The 19,313-nt window shown below is 40.0% G+C and overlaps 1 protein-coding gene across 1 annotated transcript; it reads right to left on the bottom strand.

Annotated features, from left to right (window-relative positions):
* Positions 1 to 1,670: 1,670 nt before the first annotated feature.
* On the bottom strand, positions 1,671 to 18,531 carry LOC130181738 (rab11 family-interacting protein 2). Its single transcript, XM_056396130.1, has 6 exons — positions 18,373 to 18,531; positions 16,963 to 17,575; positions 13,332 to 13,738; positions 11,103 to 11,448; positions 8,853 to 8,925; positions 1,671 to 6,523 (listed from the first exon to the last, which is right to left on the bottom strand). The coding sequence occupies exons 2-6, from the start codon at positions 17,313 to 17,315 to the stop codon at positions 6,299 to 6,301; spliced, it is 1,404 nt and encodes a 467-aa protein (XP_056252105.1). The 5' UTR covers positions 17,316 to 17,575; positions 18,373 to 18,531; the 3' UTR covers positions 1,671 to 6,298.
* Between the last annotated feature and the right edge of the window lie 782 nt (positions 18,532 to 19,313).

Genomic DNA, 19,313 nt, shown 5'->3' with positions numbered 1-19,313 from the left:
AGATCCCCTCTTTCCTCTGGTTGTCATCTGTCTTTGTTCACCTGATACCAGACGCGTGGCGGCTATCAGAGGAAGACAATACCATCAATACAATGCACAACGCTGGGATCTGCGGCACGTTTGACACCTGATTTATCTCAAGCACCTATTCAGATTAGTCAACTATCCAACAAAGAGTCCTGCGTCGGATGAGTGGGTGGGGTCTGATACTCTGGGGAATTTCAGGGGTTAACCTTGACATCTGGGTCCCGATCATCCAACAAGTTCAGCCCAGCTGCCCTAATAGGTCTGGTTTTTCCCTTAAAAACACCTCATCCATCTGCTGAACTTCTCCTCATATAAGTTTCTCCATGATTGCCTGAGGCACTTCCATTCACAGACGCGTGCGGGGTGACACTGATCCCTGCTATGACGCCCATCCATATTTAAAGGGCAGTGCAGGTGACCTGTGGGTGGCCCTTTCTGGCACGCTTAGGCTCGTCTGCACCCACAGAATCTTACATAACACGTTTGTTGGATATTTCCTCAAATTACCGCAATATGGTATAACGCACAATGAACTAATGGCTTCGGCACTCAGATGGCACGTGCCACTGCCGCACAAAAGCTGGGACCTGCGAAATTCAATCTGTTGATGAACGTGTAAGGATGACAATGAGGATGCCAATTAGCTTATGAATACAACAGGTGACACCTACATAAAGCCCAATTACACACTTATTTGTGTCCAGCGTCTCCCAAGACAGAATATAAGTTAACACAGTAGGATAAAAAATTAATCATGATGCATGTTGCCAACTCTGTCCCCAGGCAGCAATGTCTTGAAGCTAACTTTATAAATCTAAATGTTACTGACACTTAAATTTAGCCCTACGTAAAGAAATGGTTAACCAAATTCTTCGTCACTATTTCAGTCACCTGTAGGATCCAAAGAAGAGTAAATTATGTTGTCTGTAAAATTGTATTTTCCCAGTATCCGTGGTTACCACTGCAATGCATCTTCCATCAGGAGATCTAGTGGGGTGGTGTTGCAGTAGCAGCTGCTGCGCCGTTGAGGTGCACCTCTTCAGGGACTGCTAGATTGAGGTGACAGGGGAGAGGTCATGTTTTAACCTGCTACATGGCTGGGTGACAGGGACGCAAACCATCCCACAAAAGCGTCGGCTGGTAAACAACACAAGTGTTTCTTGTCCCAAAAGATTTCACACAGTCTTGTTGCACACATAGGCAAATTAGAGTGGAGTTTTAACAAGCAATCTTGCTACTCAGTTGTCAAACGATGCCACTTCTCTCATTTGCCAGGAAGGCATGGGAATTTCTCCAGAACAAAAGGAAGAGCTGCTCTGAGCAGGCCAGAAAACAAAAGCTTGACACAAATCAGCACAATTACAAACGCTAATCATGGTTTAACTGCCACTGAGATCAGAGTTAATTGAGAGCGGCTTTTAATTTATCCTTAAGAATGATAGGGCAGGTGTTAAACGAAAGGAACAGGAATCCACTTTGCATCAGATTTACACTGCAGTGTTTGGTTAAACACATCTGTGAGGACACTAGTTATATAAATTCACATTTCATTCGTGGTTCAAATGTTTTTACAGCCGTTTGATCTTTCTGACTGAAAAAAAAAAAAAAGAGAGCGAGAGAGAATGACAACAACAAAACAGCAGTTTTCATTTACAGTGAGTGTATTGAGAAGGACAATACACGCCTTTCAAAGTACATCCAGTGAAACATTGGAATTTGATTATAATGATAGTGATGACAATATCTAAAAGTCATTGTTGCAAACTGTAGGACATTGAGAATGGGTGAATATGAAGAAATGCATCACCAAATTCTTATGACTCAGTGCGTTTGTTGGCACATACAATCACCATTAACAGCATTATACTGTTCAATACATACATCATCTAGACCCCAGTGTGTTTCCAGAACTACAATAATATAAAAGCCATACATTCTTGTCCCCAAACATCCAGGTATGAAAGTACATTTCTTAACCAACTTACACACAGTACAGTTCTGAGTTAAATACATTACAATAGGTTTGTGTGATGAGAGTTGATGAAAATGAACCCACTTCAGTGGAATTAATGGTTTATAGATCAGGAAGATGCCATATAATTTGGTAATTATAAGAAGTGTTACATGATCAAAAAATTTGATTGACATGCAGAAAGACAATAGTCCAAACACATCACAAGGCATGTGCCTGAATGAGCCGAGAGACTCAGAACATGGCGACGACCTTCAGAAGAAGTAAGTATCAAAATGTCATTTTAGGTCTTCACCATGTTGGGGCACTAACCTCAGCTCACATTATGTCTAATTGTGTTGGCCTCTGTGCACCAGCCTCCATACAATTCTGTAAACTCAATGAAGCTTTGCTAACTGGCAAGATCTTTTATAAACACAGTCATCATTTCCTTCATAACTGTGTGCCACATTACAAGCACCGTCAGGGGATTTAGCCGGGGCTTAAGTCTTAGTGTCTGGCAGCTGTATGTGGCCTATGGCAAGCAGCATCATAGTATCAGTAGAAGACTTAAAAGACTGCCAGAGGAGGATTGTGAGATCCGACTTGAGCTTTATGTCATCTTCGTCAAAAGGTTCAATGCATGCTTCGTCAACATGGGAGGAAAAAACACCATAGACTTGCACTGTCTTTTGGATGGGGCGGACATTCACCTACAACATTTACTTTAATGCATGTGCAACATTGTCCTTATAAACTTAAATAATGACCCAGGCCATCGCCAAGTTTTATAGGAAACATTTGCCTCTAAGCAGTTTGAGTGCTTTGCATATTCAAACATAGGCATTAATTGGATGACAAATATTATGCAAAGAGGCAAGGAAGAAGTACAATAATGATGCAGGCTCTTTTTTTTTTTGCAATGTACCCCTTTATATCGTTGTGCTGAAAAAAATGATTTGAAAATGCTTTTCATTTAGATTTGTGTTTCAGTCTGACATTTACCAAAGCACCGAATTATATTAAAGCATAAAGCAAACGTAGCAATCAAGCTAAAAGAAAACATGACAGGCAAAATTAATTAATTTGAAGTACTCACCCCTCATTTTTCATTTGAACTAAATAACCTCAGGGTCCAAATGTATTCAACAATAAATGTTCTCAGACCTTATCTTTTGTAATTTCATCATTCAAGCAAAGCAGCTGGGCTTGAGGGCACATTGTAGACATGGGTGTAAATCACCTGTTCCATACTCAGTGCTAGTATTACACAACATGGCCTGAACTAAAATGTCACTGCCAGAAATACATGCTTTGCTTTGCAAGAAAAGAGAAACCATTAAAAAGGCTGAGTATCATAAATCAAAAAAAAAAAAAAACTTTTTGTTTTGAAATTTTGTTTACATGAACTCCTACTTTGACTGAACCTCAGACGGGATAAATCCTCAGGAAGCACATTTCCAAACTTTGACAGCATGACAAAATGTGCAAAAAGTCAAGGAAGGTGAAGTGATATTACAAAGTGACTATATGCACAATGCACCTTTAAAGTATGAAGAGCTTGGCAAGGTCCATGGACAACTGGCTAACTACTAATACAGTACTAGTTGAATCGGTTGGTGAAGCCTGTGACATGAGCAGACATGAGTTTACACTTCAACACATGTAGAAAGGCATTCAGTGAGAAGTTTTTCCACAATGGAAAACAGACTCTTATCCACATATCTTCTTAATTAGTCTCATAATACTCGTGATTTTACAAACTGATTCAAACATTTTTTGGCTTTACAAAATATGTGCAGATCAGATCATCTTTTCCAATACAAAGGAATTTGCCAACATCTGTGTCACATCATCGCACAAAATCTTATGTACCAACAGTCACTTCTTGTCCATAATAACGTTGTCTGAGTTTTGTCCGACTAAACACAAAGAAGAGAGGAAGGAAAAAAAAAAAAAACACCCATGAAATGATCTCTTTGGATACACCAAATACTTTAAAGGCAAGCGAGGTTCATTGGCCTTCTTAGTGTACTGTATGTCATTATACATTTAACCAGAGTACATTCAGTAACAAGAGATTTTTTTTTTTTTAAGGTTTCAAGTCCAAAAGAGATGACATACCTTCAGATAGAATAACTACAGCAGCAGAAAACAAAGACAAATGTGTTTCTGAATGGTGCAACATTCATGAAAAAACGAAAACGTAAGTGTTTTTGACTGTCGACATTCAATGTAGCACTTTGTCTCACCTGTGATTTGGTATCATACAGTGTAAAGGTCAGATATTCTGAAGACTTGGGATTAGAAAGAAATTACAAAACAGATATAAATACCAGAATTAATACCAGCAACAGGACAAGGTGGATCATCACCTAATAGAGATATATCATTAAAAATGGTTTGCAACTTTGAGTAAAAGGACAGTTACTGTGATAATACAAAGCATATTTTACACTGTACATGAAGCTGCTTTCCATTAAATAGGAATAAACAATTAAACATGTAAACCTAAACATCAGTGAGTGATTATACTATTATTGAGCATCTACTACAAGCACAGGAATAGGGAATGGCCTCTCTCTGAGGCTATAACCGAAGAAGTAGTCATTCAATTAATTTCAGTACCAGCAGTGCGATCCGATCCGACAGCCGCCCAACAGCTCACCTCAGCATTTGTTTGGTAGAAAGTGAGAAATTAACAGAACTGAGGAGCGCCGTTTGACATGGAAACAACATATGTTGTTATGACATAAGCTTCACAGATTGAGGCGACATATGAGATGACATAAAACTGTGAAATGAAGACAAGGCAGTAAAACAGTTATTTGTGACCTGAATGCTGTTGGTTATTTGCCTCCGACAGTAATGAACAGATTCTCATTGGTGCTGAGTCAACTGGTAAAACACACTCATATCTTATATGATGAATTTGAACTCTTTGATAATACAAAAAGAAAAATACAAATATACTGAGGCACAGTACATAATGAAGTTGAATTTTCATTAAAGGTAAACATATTCATGCCAATAGAAAGTGTATCAGTGAGTCCTTAATACATGAATACTAAAGTGTGTTTTTTTTTTCGATTTGCATTAACTATACAGTGTTATTAAACATGTGGTGAGGGAGGTGGTGTGGGGATACTGTAGCGTTTCAACCATAAAGTACCTTACAAATACATTAAAATAACATTCATAAGTAAATGAGCTATGACATATTTATAAATAAAGATTGTTCAGCAAATATCCACATGTGCAGCTTGGTACCATCTGTACAATCTTCAGCATTAACTTGTATTTGGAGGAATTGAGTGAGGTGAGGTCGTAACAAAGAACTCCGAGCTCTTCTAATGAATCAAATCAATATAAAGTGATAAGCCCAACTCAAAGTGAGTGTGATTAAAATGTAAACAAGAACATCACCAGCAGAACATAACGCAAGATGCTTAAGTCATAATTATTGCACTTAAAGTTAGTAAAATGCTCACCTCAAGCGAGTGAATATGAGACCCTCTGTCTGAGAAAGCTACATGATAGTCGTCACAAATAAAATAAAGAATGAATGAAAAGTCAGTTACTGATAAAAGGAATGTATCTTTGTTCTTTTTTTTGTGATTCAGTAAGCTAGAAGGAAACCAGACTCCCAGATACTTCTTACCGTAACTCTCTTCCAGTCTTTCTAAGAACACCTATAAATGAACTCAGTGTATTGGGTGTGAGAGCAGAGTCCAGGTCAGTTAGGTGGCGACTTTAAGACTTGTGCTCGAGTGTAAACACAATAACCTACAGCTTCATCTTATCAACCACTTGACCATCGTTCAGCAAACAGCACACAACTGCGACTGCAGCATCTGGTAAACATGAATGTCGCTGCATTTGCACCTTAAGAGCTTCTAGACAGATGGTGGCAGCTGTGTGTGCAACAGACCTCAAGTGCATTCAATATAATTCATCTTTAAAAAAAATAAAATAAAATGAGTTTGATTTGACTTGTATCAACTGAACTTCACGTACCCTGATAATTACCTAAAAATGAACCGCAACAAGAATTCATAAGGTAATTTTAAAACAGAAAAACAGGAGACGTGAAACATGTACTAAAATAACCAAAAGATTAAACAAAAAAAAACAAAAAAACTAACTATAAAAACTACATCCACTGAATGAAAATGTTCTAAAGCGAAGACATAGCTCAATCATAAATTTGGCTTTGATCAATCCCATTTGTTCCAACTTATTTTAACATATGATACTGATACACGAGCTACACCTAAACCTTTATTAGTAACTTCTCATCCTCTGTCTCTTTGCTTCTTTTTATTTTTTACTAAGTTTACCCGCCTTCTTTTTGGGCTCATACGGTGTCCGTAGGATGCTCGGCGTCTCCTCCATGACACGTACGAGTAGGTTATCGATGTAGTCCTCCAGCTCTCTGATGTGGGCGTCTTTCTTCTTCACTATTTCTTTCTGCTTGATGAGTTCCTGCACAACTTCCTCAAAGGATAAGTTACTATAGGCGGCCACACTTTCCTGTGTCACCTCCTGGAAGAACAAAAAACAGACAAAAAAATACACAAAACAAGTCAATGCTCAACCCCAGCAGATTTTATAAGGCTACAAGCTCCATATTGTGCATGGATATGTTTTAGAAAAAGTAGATTAAAATGGTTGAATGATCTTCTATGAAGTGTCATCTGATAACAGAGGCAGGAGTGAAACTACCCTTAAAGATCGCTCACAACACAACACAGAAAATTACTAATTAGACGTGTAAACCTAATGTGACATAAACTCACATGTGTTTATCGCGTGTTATCTGTTGCTAATAAAGGCTAAATGAGAGTTGTTAGATGAGACTGTTCTCCAGGGATTTAGCACTTGCATGTCACTGAATTCTGTGGCAGATGTCTAACAGTGTTTGTAACAAATCAAGAGCAGTTTAAGTGCACTAATGGGATTTGACTTGGACACTACAGCTAGAAGCGAACATCTTCAGAAAGTTGTTTTCCTTATTCTTTACTAAAAGTATGAAAGTATGACCTCTCTTACTACAGAGACTACAAAATCGCCTGACAGGCTGCCAGAACTTAACAACAAAGCCCCCCCCCCTCCCAAAAAAAACCAAAAAAAGAAAAAGGAAAAAAAAAGAAGAAAAAAACAACAAAAAAAAAGGAATCTTTGTTTTGAGGGGGGAAATGCCAGGCTGCACATTTCTGCAATTAAATGTCAGGCTAATAAATACCAAAATAAGGATGCAACCCAAGCCCAGCTTTGCTCTTTGAGGACAATCTATTTGGACAGAGCAGTGTGGTACGGTATGTGCAGATCATATTGCGCGGGTACGAGAGGAGCTGTAATCGTTTTTAATGAGGGACCACTTTATCGCTTCAGTGCTGGGCATCCTCCCCCGAACGGATAGAGCAGCAAAGCCTTCACCCTGTTTAAAATACCACACTTATCAGCTTCCACTCCCATGCACCATTCAAGCTTCTACTGCTGGCTAAAGACAATGCGGAAAGACCTGGAGCGGGACTGCTTACCAGGTATCTTATCGCTTCTAACAGCACAGAGGCTACTGTGGGGCGACACAAACCAAAATGAAATATTTGCCACAGAGATTAAATGTCCAATGTAAGGAGGGTTTCAAGAACAGAGCTCAGTAACCTATTCCTCACACACACACACACACACACACACACACACACACACACACACACACACACACACACACAACACAATACAAAAAAGGCATCTCACTGAAAGATACTGCGCTTAAGCCATCTGAGAGGCAATAACAGAACTGACAGCCATATGGAAGTGAATGTTGGTTTCACATACAAGCGTACACACACTCTCTTGCTCTCCCTCTCTCTCTCTCTCACACACACAAATACACACACAGCATAATAATCAGGAGCTTTAGTGGCTGGTGACAAAGGCCTGGAAATGACCATGAACTGGCAAAGTAATGATGACCATTTTTCTGCGATCAGTAGTGGGGAGAAGATAAGGCGCACACTTGGCATTCTCCAGTTGTGTCATTACAGTTTCTAATGAGCTCAGCTTTGAGAATCTAAAAGCTCAGTCCTTTGAAATCTCTCACTGCCCTCCCTCCCTCCACTCCCCCCCTCCCCCTGCATGTGGTTAATTAGGGCCTTGAAGCAGAGGAAATGGGAGCTGCCATTTCTGCGAGGCACTGCGGCATGCACGGGGGCACGTGTGGATACCGACAGCCCTCAACACCCACAAAGAAAGGTGAGGAAAGCCATTATCAGCATTCTCTTTCTCATTTAGGCGTCACTTAAGCTACTGCTCCCACTGCTCCTTCGTAAATCCCAATTTTGCTGTGTAATAGTCTACGAATTTCCTTTTTCAAATTGGAAGTGCAAAAAAGAATTTAAAGAAAAAAACAACAAAGGGTAAAACATCATGTACAAATGATGTAATAATCATTAAAAAAAGAAAATCAAACTAAATTTCCTTGCCTTTTATCAACAACAACAACAAAAAATTCCAATTACAGAATCAGTGCAGCCCACCACTATGACTGACCTTATAGACTGAAATTTCACACCACTTCAGATTATGATCGGATCAGACATGATGACCAATGTGTGCAGCTGCTAATTAGTTGAATGGCACATCTGAATTTCCAGAGGCCTCAGAGATCAATGCCACCAGCTGCTGCGTCAAATGAAACTTTGAGTTCTCAATTAAAAATATACACAACGCTGCAAAGGAAGTAATGTCACAGCTTGAGGTCACTTTTTTTTTTTTTTCCATCTCAATCAATGTCAGGTAAAACTGACAATGTGTGACGATATCAAGCGACTGTCAGCTTTTGCAACAAGGGTTGTACTGCCTCTCTTACTTTTTTCTTGCTGTAGATGTCCTTCTTCTTCTGGCCAAAGGCGATGTCTTCCTTTCCTGTTGACTTTTTATCACTGTGAAGAAATCAAATAGAAAGTCAGCATTCATACTAATACAGAAGCTCTGAGGCAGATTCGGACATTTAAGAGAATATGGTGAAGAGAGAAAATGTTTCATCAATAAATATTGTACTTTGAAGCACCTTTTTATATCCGTGCACCACATTATAAATGACCAGTGAGCTACTGCATGACAAAGGCAGCAGTAAAGATGATGGACTAGTGCCTACAGAGATAAGTGGTTAATTGGGTGGTCTATCTCTGCAGAGGATCTCATTACTATAGCTCAGAGGGCTCTGTTATCAAGCCCAGGCTCTCTAAAGAGCCTCTAATGACACCTTCCACTGATAAACCAGAACTTAGCCACAGCGCTCACCAACTCTTTATGTAACACAGGAAATAGATGTAACTGGCTCTGTGGACATGTTTGAACAACAATACTTAGGAGAGAGAGAAGGGGGGGGGGGTGTATCAGATCGTACATTTCAATCAACAAGGTATTTGAAACTTTACAAGAATGCAGTAACCAATATCCTGCAGCACAGTGGTTGTCCCATGGGCGAGCCAGATCACATTTTGGGATTGTGAGATATTTATGGAAAAGGATGGAGAACATACAGTGATGATATGCTACACATGTACGCAGATGGAGGCTAAATTTAAGGCATGGAAGAAACTGATATTTCAGTGGAGCTAATTAGGAAGTTCCTTCTGTTTCTTAGTCACACACATCCTGCAAAGTATGAACCAGTTCAAAATAAACTGTTGATTGTTGACATACATCAAAGCCAAACCTGGCAGCTGTTAATAAATGATCATGAATGAAAACAAAAGACAACTTTAAACACATGAGTGTTTACTGTACATCTATGTGGAGCAGAGAGGGACATTTAGAGAAGCTGCTCCTTCAAGGGGAAGTTTCCAAGACTCTAAACCGAGTGTCCAAGAAGTTTAAATGAGGAACTGGACATGAAGCCATTTTTGTAGCGTCTCTGGATTATATATTTTCTCAAAGAGCAGACACATTTGAGAACAACTTGACATTTATTTAAAAGATGGGAGTAATTTGAGTCTGTGGTGTTTTGAAAAATTAGGTTGAACGACTAAAGAATTTGTTCATTTGTGTCGACAAACAGATATTCAACTTTTTTAACCATCGACGGGTTAAGATTAGAGACGCACTGAACTATGATTGACAGCTACACAAACAATTTTTTACGTTTCTTTAATGGACAATGGAACTGTATGTTCATAATAAAACATTGATTATTTACTATTAAATCACTCGGTGAAGGGAAAGCTCACTTTCTCACTCTTGGAATGAGGGTAAATAAAAATCATGTGACTGCTTTCTGATCACAATAAAATTCTAATTATTACTGAGGGCCATCATCCAAGTCACTACAGCAACACTGGCGGTGTGGACACACGTGTGCGAGCCACAGCAGCAGCTCAGTGAGGTAGCCGTCATGCACAGGTGAGGTCACCAGTGTGGCTCTAGTTTTAGTCGCTTTATCTTTGCTAGCTTCTTAAAACTGGACATGTTCAGCAGGCGATGGTGTTTTCATGTGTCCGATTAAGTTTGTTGTTCCAAATGTTTTTGTGGTTGTTCCTATTCCAAATTGCGAACTTTGCATTTTCTACGCCGACAGCATGTTGCGTCTGTGCTGTTGTGTGTGAAACATGAACCATTAAGAGGCGTATGAGTGTAAATTTGACCGGCACAGAATCAGATATCTTAGACTGATAGGTCGTAACCAATCATAGCCCATCATGCTGACAACCAGCCTTTTCCAATCACCAGCTGATCAATTGGTATATCTCTAGTTAAGTTTTTATTTGATAAATTATATTCTGAAAAGATGGCTATAATTTTATTTGTTTTGTCATTTATATTTCTATTGTACTATTCTGTATTCAAGAAGAGTAAGAGTAATAATAATATATTGTTAGACAAAACTGAAATGCTCTTGTTTTATGTACTAGGTATCTATGGTGATTTAGGGATCAATCACTGATTGGGATATTTGGGATTAAGGAAACCAGAAACAACCTAAGGCAGCACCCTGATGAAGGAGAGACAGCTGGAAATGTTTTGTGAGGTAAATAGAGTGTGATGTACTGGAGCAATACTGTGTGATGTGTTTTTTCATTTTGATGAACCACACAAAGTAAACAAAACAGGAAATTACCTGGCTTTGTAATTGGAGCTGAACGGGTTAGTGTCTGCTTGTGAGTCACCACTGAAAGGGTTGGGGGAACGCAGGTCTCCAGAGCTGCCCGATCGCCCCCCGTTGCTGGTCTTGCGGCCCTCCTTCTTTCCCGTCACTCGTTCCAGGAGGCTGACCTTCTCCTTTTTCTCCTTCCGCTCTGCGCGGTCCCACAGCTGCCCGTGCTCCCCCTCAAATGGGTTGCGGTTGCGTGGGAGCGTGGCATACTTCTGTGGCAGGGTGTCACTGATATCAGTGAAAGGGTCACTGTGTGCCTCACCGTCCTGATAGCCTGGCACCTCGCTCTGGGAACGCCTGTGAGGTCCACCTGTACTCCCCCAGGGGAAACCAAAAGTATTACATCAACTGATGGAGCTGCAATAAACAAATATCTATGGAAAGAAATAATCACAATCTTTATAAAGGCAAAATATGTAATTGTTTTTCAATGGGAGGATTTATGATGATTTTACCCAAAACAATCCCTGATTTAATGATTTAAACACTTTGAACTGTCTAACACAAATAAAAGAACAAGTAAAGATCTCCACTTTGTGTTGTGCCTAAGTGTTTACTCATGTTATTTTTCAAGCTGGCCTTGACACTTCTCCAACTAATTCCACACCACAAAAGAAACATTTCATTTGGAGCAGTAATTTAGGACAGCTTGTTATATTATTTATACCCTCCAAATCTGCAATTGTGTGCCTCCTACCTTCACAACCTTGGCTAATTTCCTCTCTCCAGCATGCCAAACTGAATGTTCACAAAGTAGCTTGTAAGATAAAGTCATAATCATTGTACTGTTACTGCCTCAGACATCTGTGCGGTGGAGATCTGGAAGTCAAGATAGTCGGCAGTGAGTTGAATAATGCTTATCTATTTCCTTTTGTGATTATTTGTACATTTAGAGACCAGAATTTGGGTTGTTGGTAATGAATATAAGACAAATCAGATTGTTGCCTGATTGATTGCGCCATTGCTTGGCAAAATTATGAACTGTGCTGTTTGAAAATGACCATATTGAAACTTTAGGGTTGCTAATCAATACCTGACCAGAATAATGACATCACCAGAAAAATATTCTTAGAGATTTTTTAGAGACATCTCAGTAGGGATAGGGTAGCAGGAGGGGTCAGTTTTATACTGGTCAGCAACAGAGATCTACAAAGACTGCAGACTGGTACAAAAATTACTATACCTTTATATATAGGTTTACATACCTTGTACTGTCAATATCTTTATATACACTGTATATCCCTCTAGCTTTGTGACTACTATTGACCCCTACTGATGGCCACTGGAAATTGCAAAAGCATCCCACATTAACAGTACAGCAGTCACAAGTAAATAAGGCTAAGATACTTAATTTAGAACAGGTAAACAAGAAAAAATGGTGTTAAAGGCCCCACATAGTATAAAGGTAGATGTCCATGTGTAGTTTGATTATAAAGCAGGTCTAGGTTCTATATTAATACTGTGAAAGTATCAAAGTACTCACTCCACAGAGAAATGCACACAGCCTGTATTCAGAAACTTCTGAAACTTTGTGATGTCACAACAAAGCAGTCACTGCTCTCAACCATGCCCCAAGCCCCGCCCACCTGGGCCCACCATTCAACCTTGCAGGACTTGGTTTCTCTGAGTGTTTACATGAAACCTACTATATTTTTATTCAGTCCCTCAGGAAACAGTCAACCAATCAGAAGAGAGGCTGGTAGCCTCCTCTCTTCTGATTGGCTCACTGACCTGTTGTTACTAGAGCTCCAGAGAGAAGCCTGAGAGAGGAGATGTAAAACTACACTGAGATGGTTTTTGGTTCTTAAAACCACAAATGTATCTTCTTATGGATCAACTTCAAATAAAACACAGGAGAAGAGGAAACCATACTGCAGTTGTGTTATAACACTTCTCTCTCATTTCAGTGTATGACAACAAGGCCTTTTATCCTTCACACATAGCTGAAATTTTTGAGACACCAGTCTCTTGCTTATACCACTGTCCTCCATCCTTGAATGAAAGTATGAGATGATCAACAATGACTTCATTTGGTAAAGAGACATCATTTAGTGTTATTTCAAAAACCCTGTCAATCCTCTGCAGACATGTGACAAGCAGTGATGAAAGTTCACCTGCTGTACCTAAAGAGGCAAACATAACATACATACATAACAATCAAAATCTGAAAAAAAAAATAGCTTTGGTCCTCACCACTCTCTTCTATGGAGTTCATGGAGTCCAGCTTAGGTCGAAAATGGGTCCCAATGAGGTCCGACATGGAATGGGCTGCAGATAGTTTATGGGCCCCAGCGAGTAATGGTCTCTTGACCTTTGCTTCAGGCTGAGGTTGTAGGTCTGGGGCAAAGGCCTGACGGCTGGGCTCCGCGTCACACACGGCAGAGCGAGGCAGGATGGCTGAAGATGTGTCACCAAAGCCACTGTCGTGTTTGCGACCCTTCATTTTGTCCTTCAGTTTGGAAAAAGGCGAGCGGGGCTTCTCCTTCATGGAGAGGTCGAACATGCTGGCCGTCATGTTGTTCCTCATGAACTGAATGCTGACTTGGATGCGGCCTCGTTCTTTCCTCTTTTTCCCCGGCTTTGACTCCAAGGAATACCAGCTGTAATGAGAGAGGAGAAAGCTTAGGCTGAGCAAATTCAACAAGGCAATTTATATAAAAAGAACAGGATTTATGAAAATGTTGTGAGTTGATTACACATAATTCAGCATCATTCAGGAAGACAGGTATACAAAGTCAAAATGCAGTAAAAGTCCTTACACTATCAAACAATATGACAAATGGAAGAAATAGCCCACATCCTTTCTAATGTGCTCTACCTACTTCTTTGTGGACACCAGTGAAAAGGCTAATTTGAGCAGACTAATCCAAAAGCTACACACAAACGCAGGGGCTTAAATCTGACTTTAACTTTTTCTGACACAAGTGAGAATACAATTTATCACACAGAGGATAAACATTATTCTTTGCAAATTGAACGTTAGAAACGGGATGCTGCTGAATAATATAGACCATTTCAGGCTGCTTTTGAGCTTCTATTTGTTTAACCTCTCTGCTTTTTCAACTGGAAGTAATGGGATTTATGCCTTCACTCTGAGCGAAATGAAGTGGCATTTGCACAAATCTGGCCTTTGTTCAGAAATGCAACAACAAGCAATTGGGGAAACTGCAAAGCCATGTCGCATGGCAACCCAACAGTTCGTATATGCTAATAATACATATCCACTATGTTATAGGGCTTATGACAATGTCCTACAGGAAAACAGCAATAAGATGAATAAACTGTAAATCAGTCAATGTAAATCTAAGAAATGTGGCTGTATTCTAAATACTGGCCTGCACACCATTACCGTATGTAACATTTTCAATCTAATGGACAACCCTTGAACTGAAAACATCTTTGCATGATCTTATTTGTTTTAATATAATTACTGATATTACTTCCTGGATGTAAATGGAGATTTGTAGAATCCCTTGAATTCCAGCATGAAGTATCAGTTATCAGTTCAATCCAAAAAAAAAAAAAAAAAAAAAAAAAAAAGAAAAAAAGGTCTTGGTATTGGCCTTTTAAAAACCGCAGCTGTTGAACGCTATTCTAAACCGTCGAGCTCGTGGCCCAGGAGCACAGTCATGAAAGGCCTTGCTGGGTCTAATTCCCAGGCTGCGCACCGTTCTCAGTCTGATCAGCAGCCACAGCATGCCGCTGCCGTGGGGCCGGAGCTGCACCTCACGTGTGTCTCAAGGCCAAGATAAACCTCCGTGTGCTTGGAACCACAATCCTCCCACTCGGGCCCGGACCGCTGGGAAACTCCTCACAATCAACAAACACAGGTGTGCGATAATTATGGGCTGCCTACTCAGATATCAAGACGGGCTTTCCTCCCCAATATGTCAGTTCAAAAACATTGCAGATGGGCCCGCAGTGAACACAGACCCACAGTGGAGTGTGGATATAGTATCGAGGGTCCCAGCATCATTGTCAAGTATGCCTGCAGTGTGGGATTAGGCCAACAAGCAACACGGGTATATCCATTACAGAACCACTGCTGAAAAAGTGCACGGCCTCAAGATGCATCGGCTCAGGCACCTAAAACAAATAAAACCCATCCACACTGATTATAACATATTGTGATTCTCCCCCCTGATGGACGAACAGGAAGTGTGCTGATGTCTTTCCATGTTGAAATGTGCAGTGAGCTAATTAGCACCAGATCCAGTTTGCTAATTCTGTTCCTGTTTTCTTAATGTAGATTTAAGAAACGTGTGTGTGCTGGACTTGTAAGGATCAACATCCCCAAGATGTGATGGTACGTACAGTATGTTGGTTTAGTTTAGTGTAGATTTATTCATTTTCTCTTTCTGTTCAAGCCTCTTATTCAGTAACTTCACAAAGGGACAAACCTTCTTCTAGCAAGCCCTGGGCGTGAGGTAGATAAACAGTATAGACAAATCAGCCTGTTTAAGAGAGGTCTGACTCAGTTAGATGACACCCACTACTGTTCACCAAAATCACACTCAGTATGCAAGTGAAGAGTCTCCACTTCATCTGACTCTTAGTCTTTTTGGGTTAAGGAAGACACTGAGAGCATTCAGACAAAAATAAAACAAGGAGAACAAGTGAACTCTTCACTGAACACGCCAACATTCAAACACAGCTCCTTTTGCTTGTGAAGAAAATACCATATTCACCTTTGAAAACAAGTTTATGCATAGGAGTGACTAAGTAGACATGTTTGGCCAGCTCTACTAGTTTCTGTTAGGCCAACTGGCACTCACCATGTCAGTGAAATAATCTTTCAACAATGTAGGCAAATTCATTGCTAAGCCTCGAACAATAGATGATCAACAAGATGGAAAAACTAAAGCTCAACCAATCTGTGATGTTTGTTCCACCTCATCTGTGACAGGTGTGTTAGATAGTTCAAAGCTGAAGAAGAAAAAAATCTGATGCGCCTGTTTCCAGTTCACCTACTGGATTACAAACAATTTACTGCTGGTCTTTAAAGTGAAATGGATCAATCATATAAAACAGCAACATAGAGAGAATAAAGGACAATGCAGTGGTATGTTAATCATGTGGTGTAAAAAAAAAAAATAGCTCAATTTAGGTCATCAACCTATTTGAGAGTACAGAGTACAGAATGTAACGAACACAACTCAACACACTGTCATTAGGTCCACATATGTAGGCTCATATGGAAACGGCATGTGTGTGAATGTGACAATGTGTAGCAACTAATATATCCCACTCTGTAATCAACGTATGACTTTCAGCAAATATTTTCCACTTCCTCTTAAAAGTCTGTTCCACCAACGCACTGATACATGACTGTGAGCTGGCACTGAACTGAACTTGAATGTTATAAAAAATCATTACATAAGATATCAAATACTGTATATGTGATGCTAAAGACCCAGTATGAAATTTACAATATCAAAATTCAAGATTCAATCAGGGAAACTCAACTACAGCAGATTTGTCCCAGTGTCCAAATGTCAATTACTTGACATTTAGCTGGTGTAATATCGCGAACTAATGGCACTGCAATGACTTTAGACAGATTACAGTTCATTAATGGTAGCAAACTAAATCTAATTTTTCATTTTGACTGACTGATTTAATGCTGCCCTGTTATGATTGTCATATCGTTTTGTATCTTCCCAAAACAAGTTGGTGTTGGCAAAAAAGAATTATGGTGAGAATTTTGCAGCAGGTATTCGTGTATCTTAATTTTGGATTGGTGGTCTAGATGTATGGTTTGTTGTTAAATTATGTGCCTTGAGGTGACATCTGGTACTTTCCTGCTACAGTATATGATACTTACTCAGTTTTCTTACGCTCCTTGTTATCAAAGATTTCATTAAGGTTGATGGACCTCTGACCCAGGAACTTGTCCATCCCGACCAAGGACCGGTGCATCACGATAAGGCAGAGTTCATATACTTCTGGGTTGCCCTCCAAAAGTAGACCAGGCAATTCAAAGGAGGCTTCTTCTTTCCAGACAGGACTGAGCGTTTTCTCCGCCACCGACGTCGAGTACTTTTCCTTGCCCAGCTGAATGATGGTGTAGGCATCATTGGTGCCATTTTTGCCCTTGGGCTGTAAACCGTTTGCTTGAAGAACAGTGGCTTGGACATGGGTTGGAAACCACTTTTGAGACTGCTCACCCAGTGACATTGTCAGCACCGTTTATTTACTGAGAGCCATTCAAAACAAGCTAAATGATAATTTATATAGTTGGTGTGTGTGTGTGAGTGAGTGTGAGTGTGAATGTGTGATGTGCAAAAAGCAACAGTCACGATTCACTATAGTTTGCTGTCCATGTCAGTGTGGTTTGTGCATACATTAGGAATCATTACAAGCAATGACAAGTCTGACAAACTGAGCAAGCCTCATCTTCTGCCAAATCACAGATGTCCAAGCCACTGGTAAGTCATCTGGAAAAACACAGAAAGAAAAGGAGCATCACTGTCTTTCCCAGAACAAGGACATGACTCATGTGGGCACACAGGGAGCGTTGATATTAAACTAGCTAATGATTTCAGTCTGATTTGATGACAGCCACTTAAACCTACATTTGTTTGTATTTAATTTCAAGAAATATGAAGATTAAAACTAAAATTAGATATTACTATATGATTTTGTATAGTATTGATATATATGTGTCTGTCTCCCTAAATATCAAGACAGAAACAGATGATCTCATCCAGTGACACATTTTGGTGTCATTGTCACTGAATTAGTGACTGACCCAGTGGGCTGAGAGCATGACTGTTGCATAGCATTAATTCCAAATTAATTCATTTGCATACATTTCTTCTGGTTGAGATTAAGAATATTGCAGTACAATGACCAGGAGTGCTGTCAAAGAGTCTTTATTCAGTGCCTAAGAGCAGCTCCAGGTTTTTATCTCTAGATGACCCATACAGTCTACTGTCTCTGCTTTTCAGCTTAAAGAAAAAACTTAGAAAGCTCGCCTGTATATTACAGAACTGATACAGCTACATGCTTTTTACTGTAGTGTAATTCCCTTTAAGTGAGCATCTCTCCACAGGTTTCCTCATGACGAGCGCAGCTGACTGCTACAGTCAACTCATGCATTCAAGAGACTTATTTATGAGGTTAACATTAGGCTTTTTTCTCTCTTTCGTTCAGACTGCAGGTTAATGTTAGCTACATGCGGCTAGCTACAGAGCTAGCAAGCACACAGATCTTCACACACACAGCTGCTTACCTCGGTGTCATTTTCAGCGACTCTAGAAGGACATTCAGCAATTCACCTCATCAGGGACAGGCTTCACATATACATTCAGGCGGCGGCTTCTGAGACAAACGCCAACTAATGTTAGTTGTTGCTGTTGCTGTCCATTGCTATTCACTGCTGTCGGCCAGCGGCGAGCTTTACTTCCTGATGTGTCGTCACTTCCGCTTAACGCCGGTGAAACTGTTCTGAATGTAAAAAAGGTGACGTACGAGCTCACGCATAAACACGCGAAGAAGAGTGGCTACAAAGGTAATAAAATAGACAAGAAACCATAACAACTAAATACAGCCCCCCCCCCAAAAAAAATAACTAATAAAAATTGCGTATGTATAAATGAAAAGAAGCAACACAAAATAGAAAGACAAATGATGTATTCTACTGTTTTGAGTTGCGGAGTAAGTAGTAATGAGAGGATATATAACATATAGCTAGCACGGTCTCCTCTGTAAGGTATGGTTATGTACGTGCGTGTGTGCGTGTGTGCGCTCGGAGGTGCACTTTACTTGAGAGGTAAATCATACAAACATGGGAAGTGCTTTTGTCTCATGAGTGGGACATGGAGGTGCAGATAAGGGGTTCACTTGAATGAACACAGACATGCTTGTCACCCCTCTTGACAAGTGCATCTTAACCAAACACACCTGCCTATGTTGGTTTTATCGTTCAGCAGCAACCACTGCAGTATGTACACACCACTGGCCTGAGGCTCCGGCTGGGCCATCCATCAAACTGAGATTATTGCACTTATCTGGAGTACATCTCTGAATGAAATGCTAAGGCTTAGTGAAATATTAGGCTGTGCAAAAATGTGAGTCAGATAGCGTTTAATACATTTGTGGATCTCACCCTATCGGTATAAGCACGAGGTGAATATTACAGTATAATGTCCCATGTAAGTGTAAAAAGGATGT

This window comes from Seriola aureovittata, chromosome 14, assembly GCF_021018895.1.
Source record: "Seriola aureovittata isolate HTS-2021-v1 ecotype China chromosome 14, ASM2101889v1, whole genome shotgun sequence".
Lineage (NCBI taxonomy): Eukaryota > Metazoa > Chordata > Actinopteri > Carangiformes > Carangidae > Seriola > Seriola aureovittata.
The sequence above is the reverse complement of the archived record's forward strand: the minus strand, read 5'-3'. Positions and strand labels throughout refer to the sequence as shown.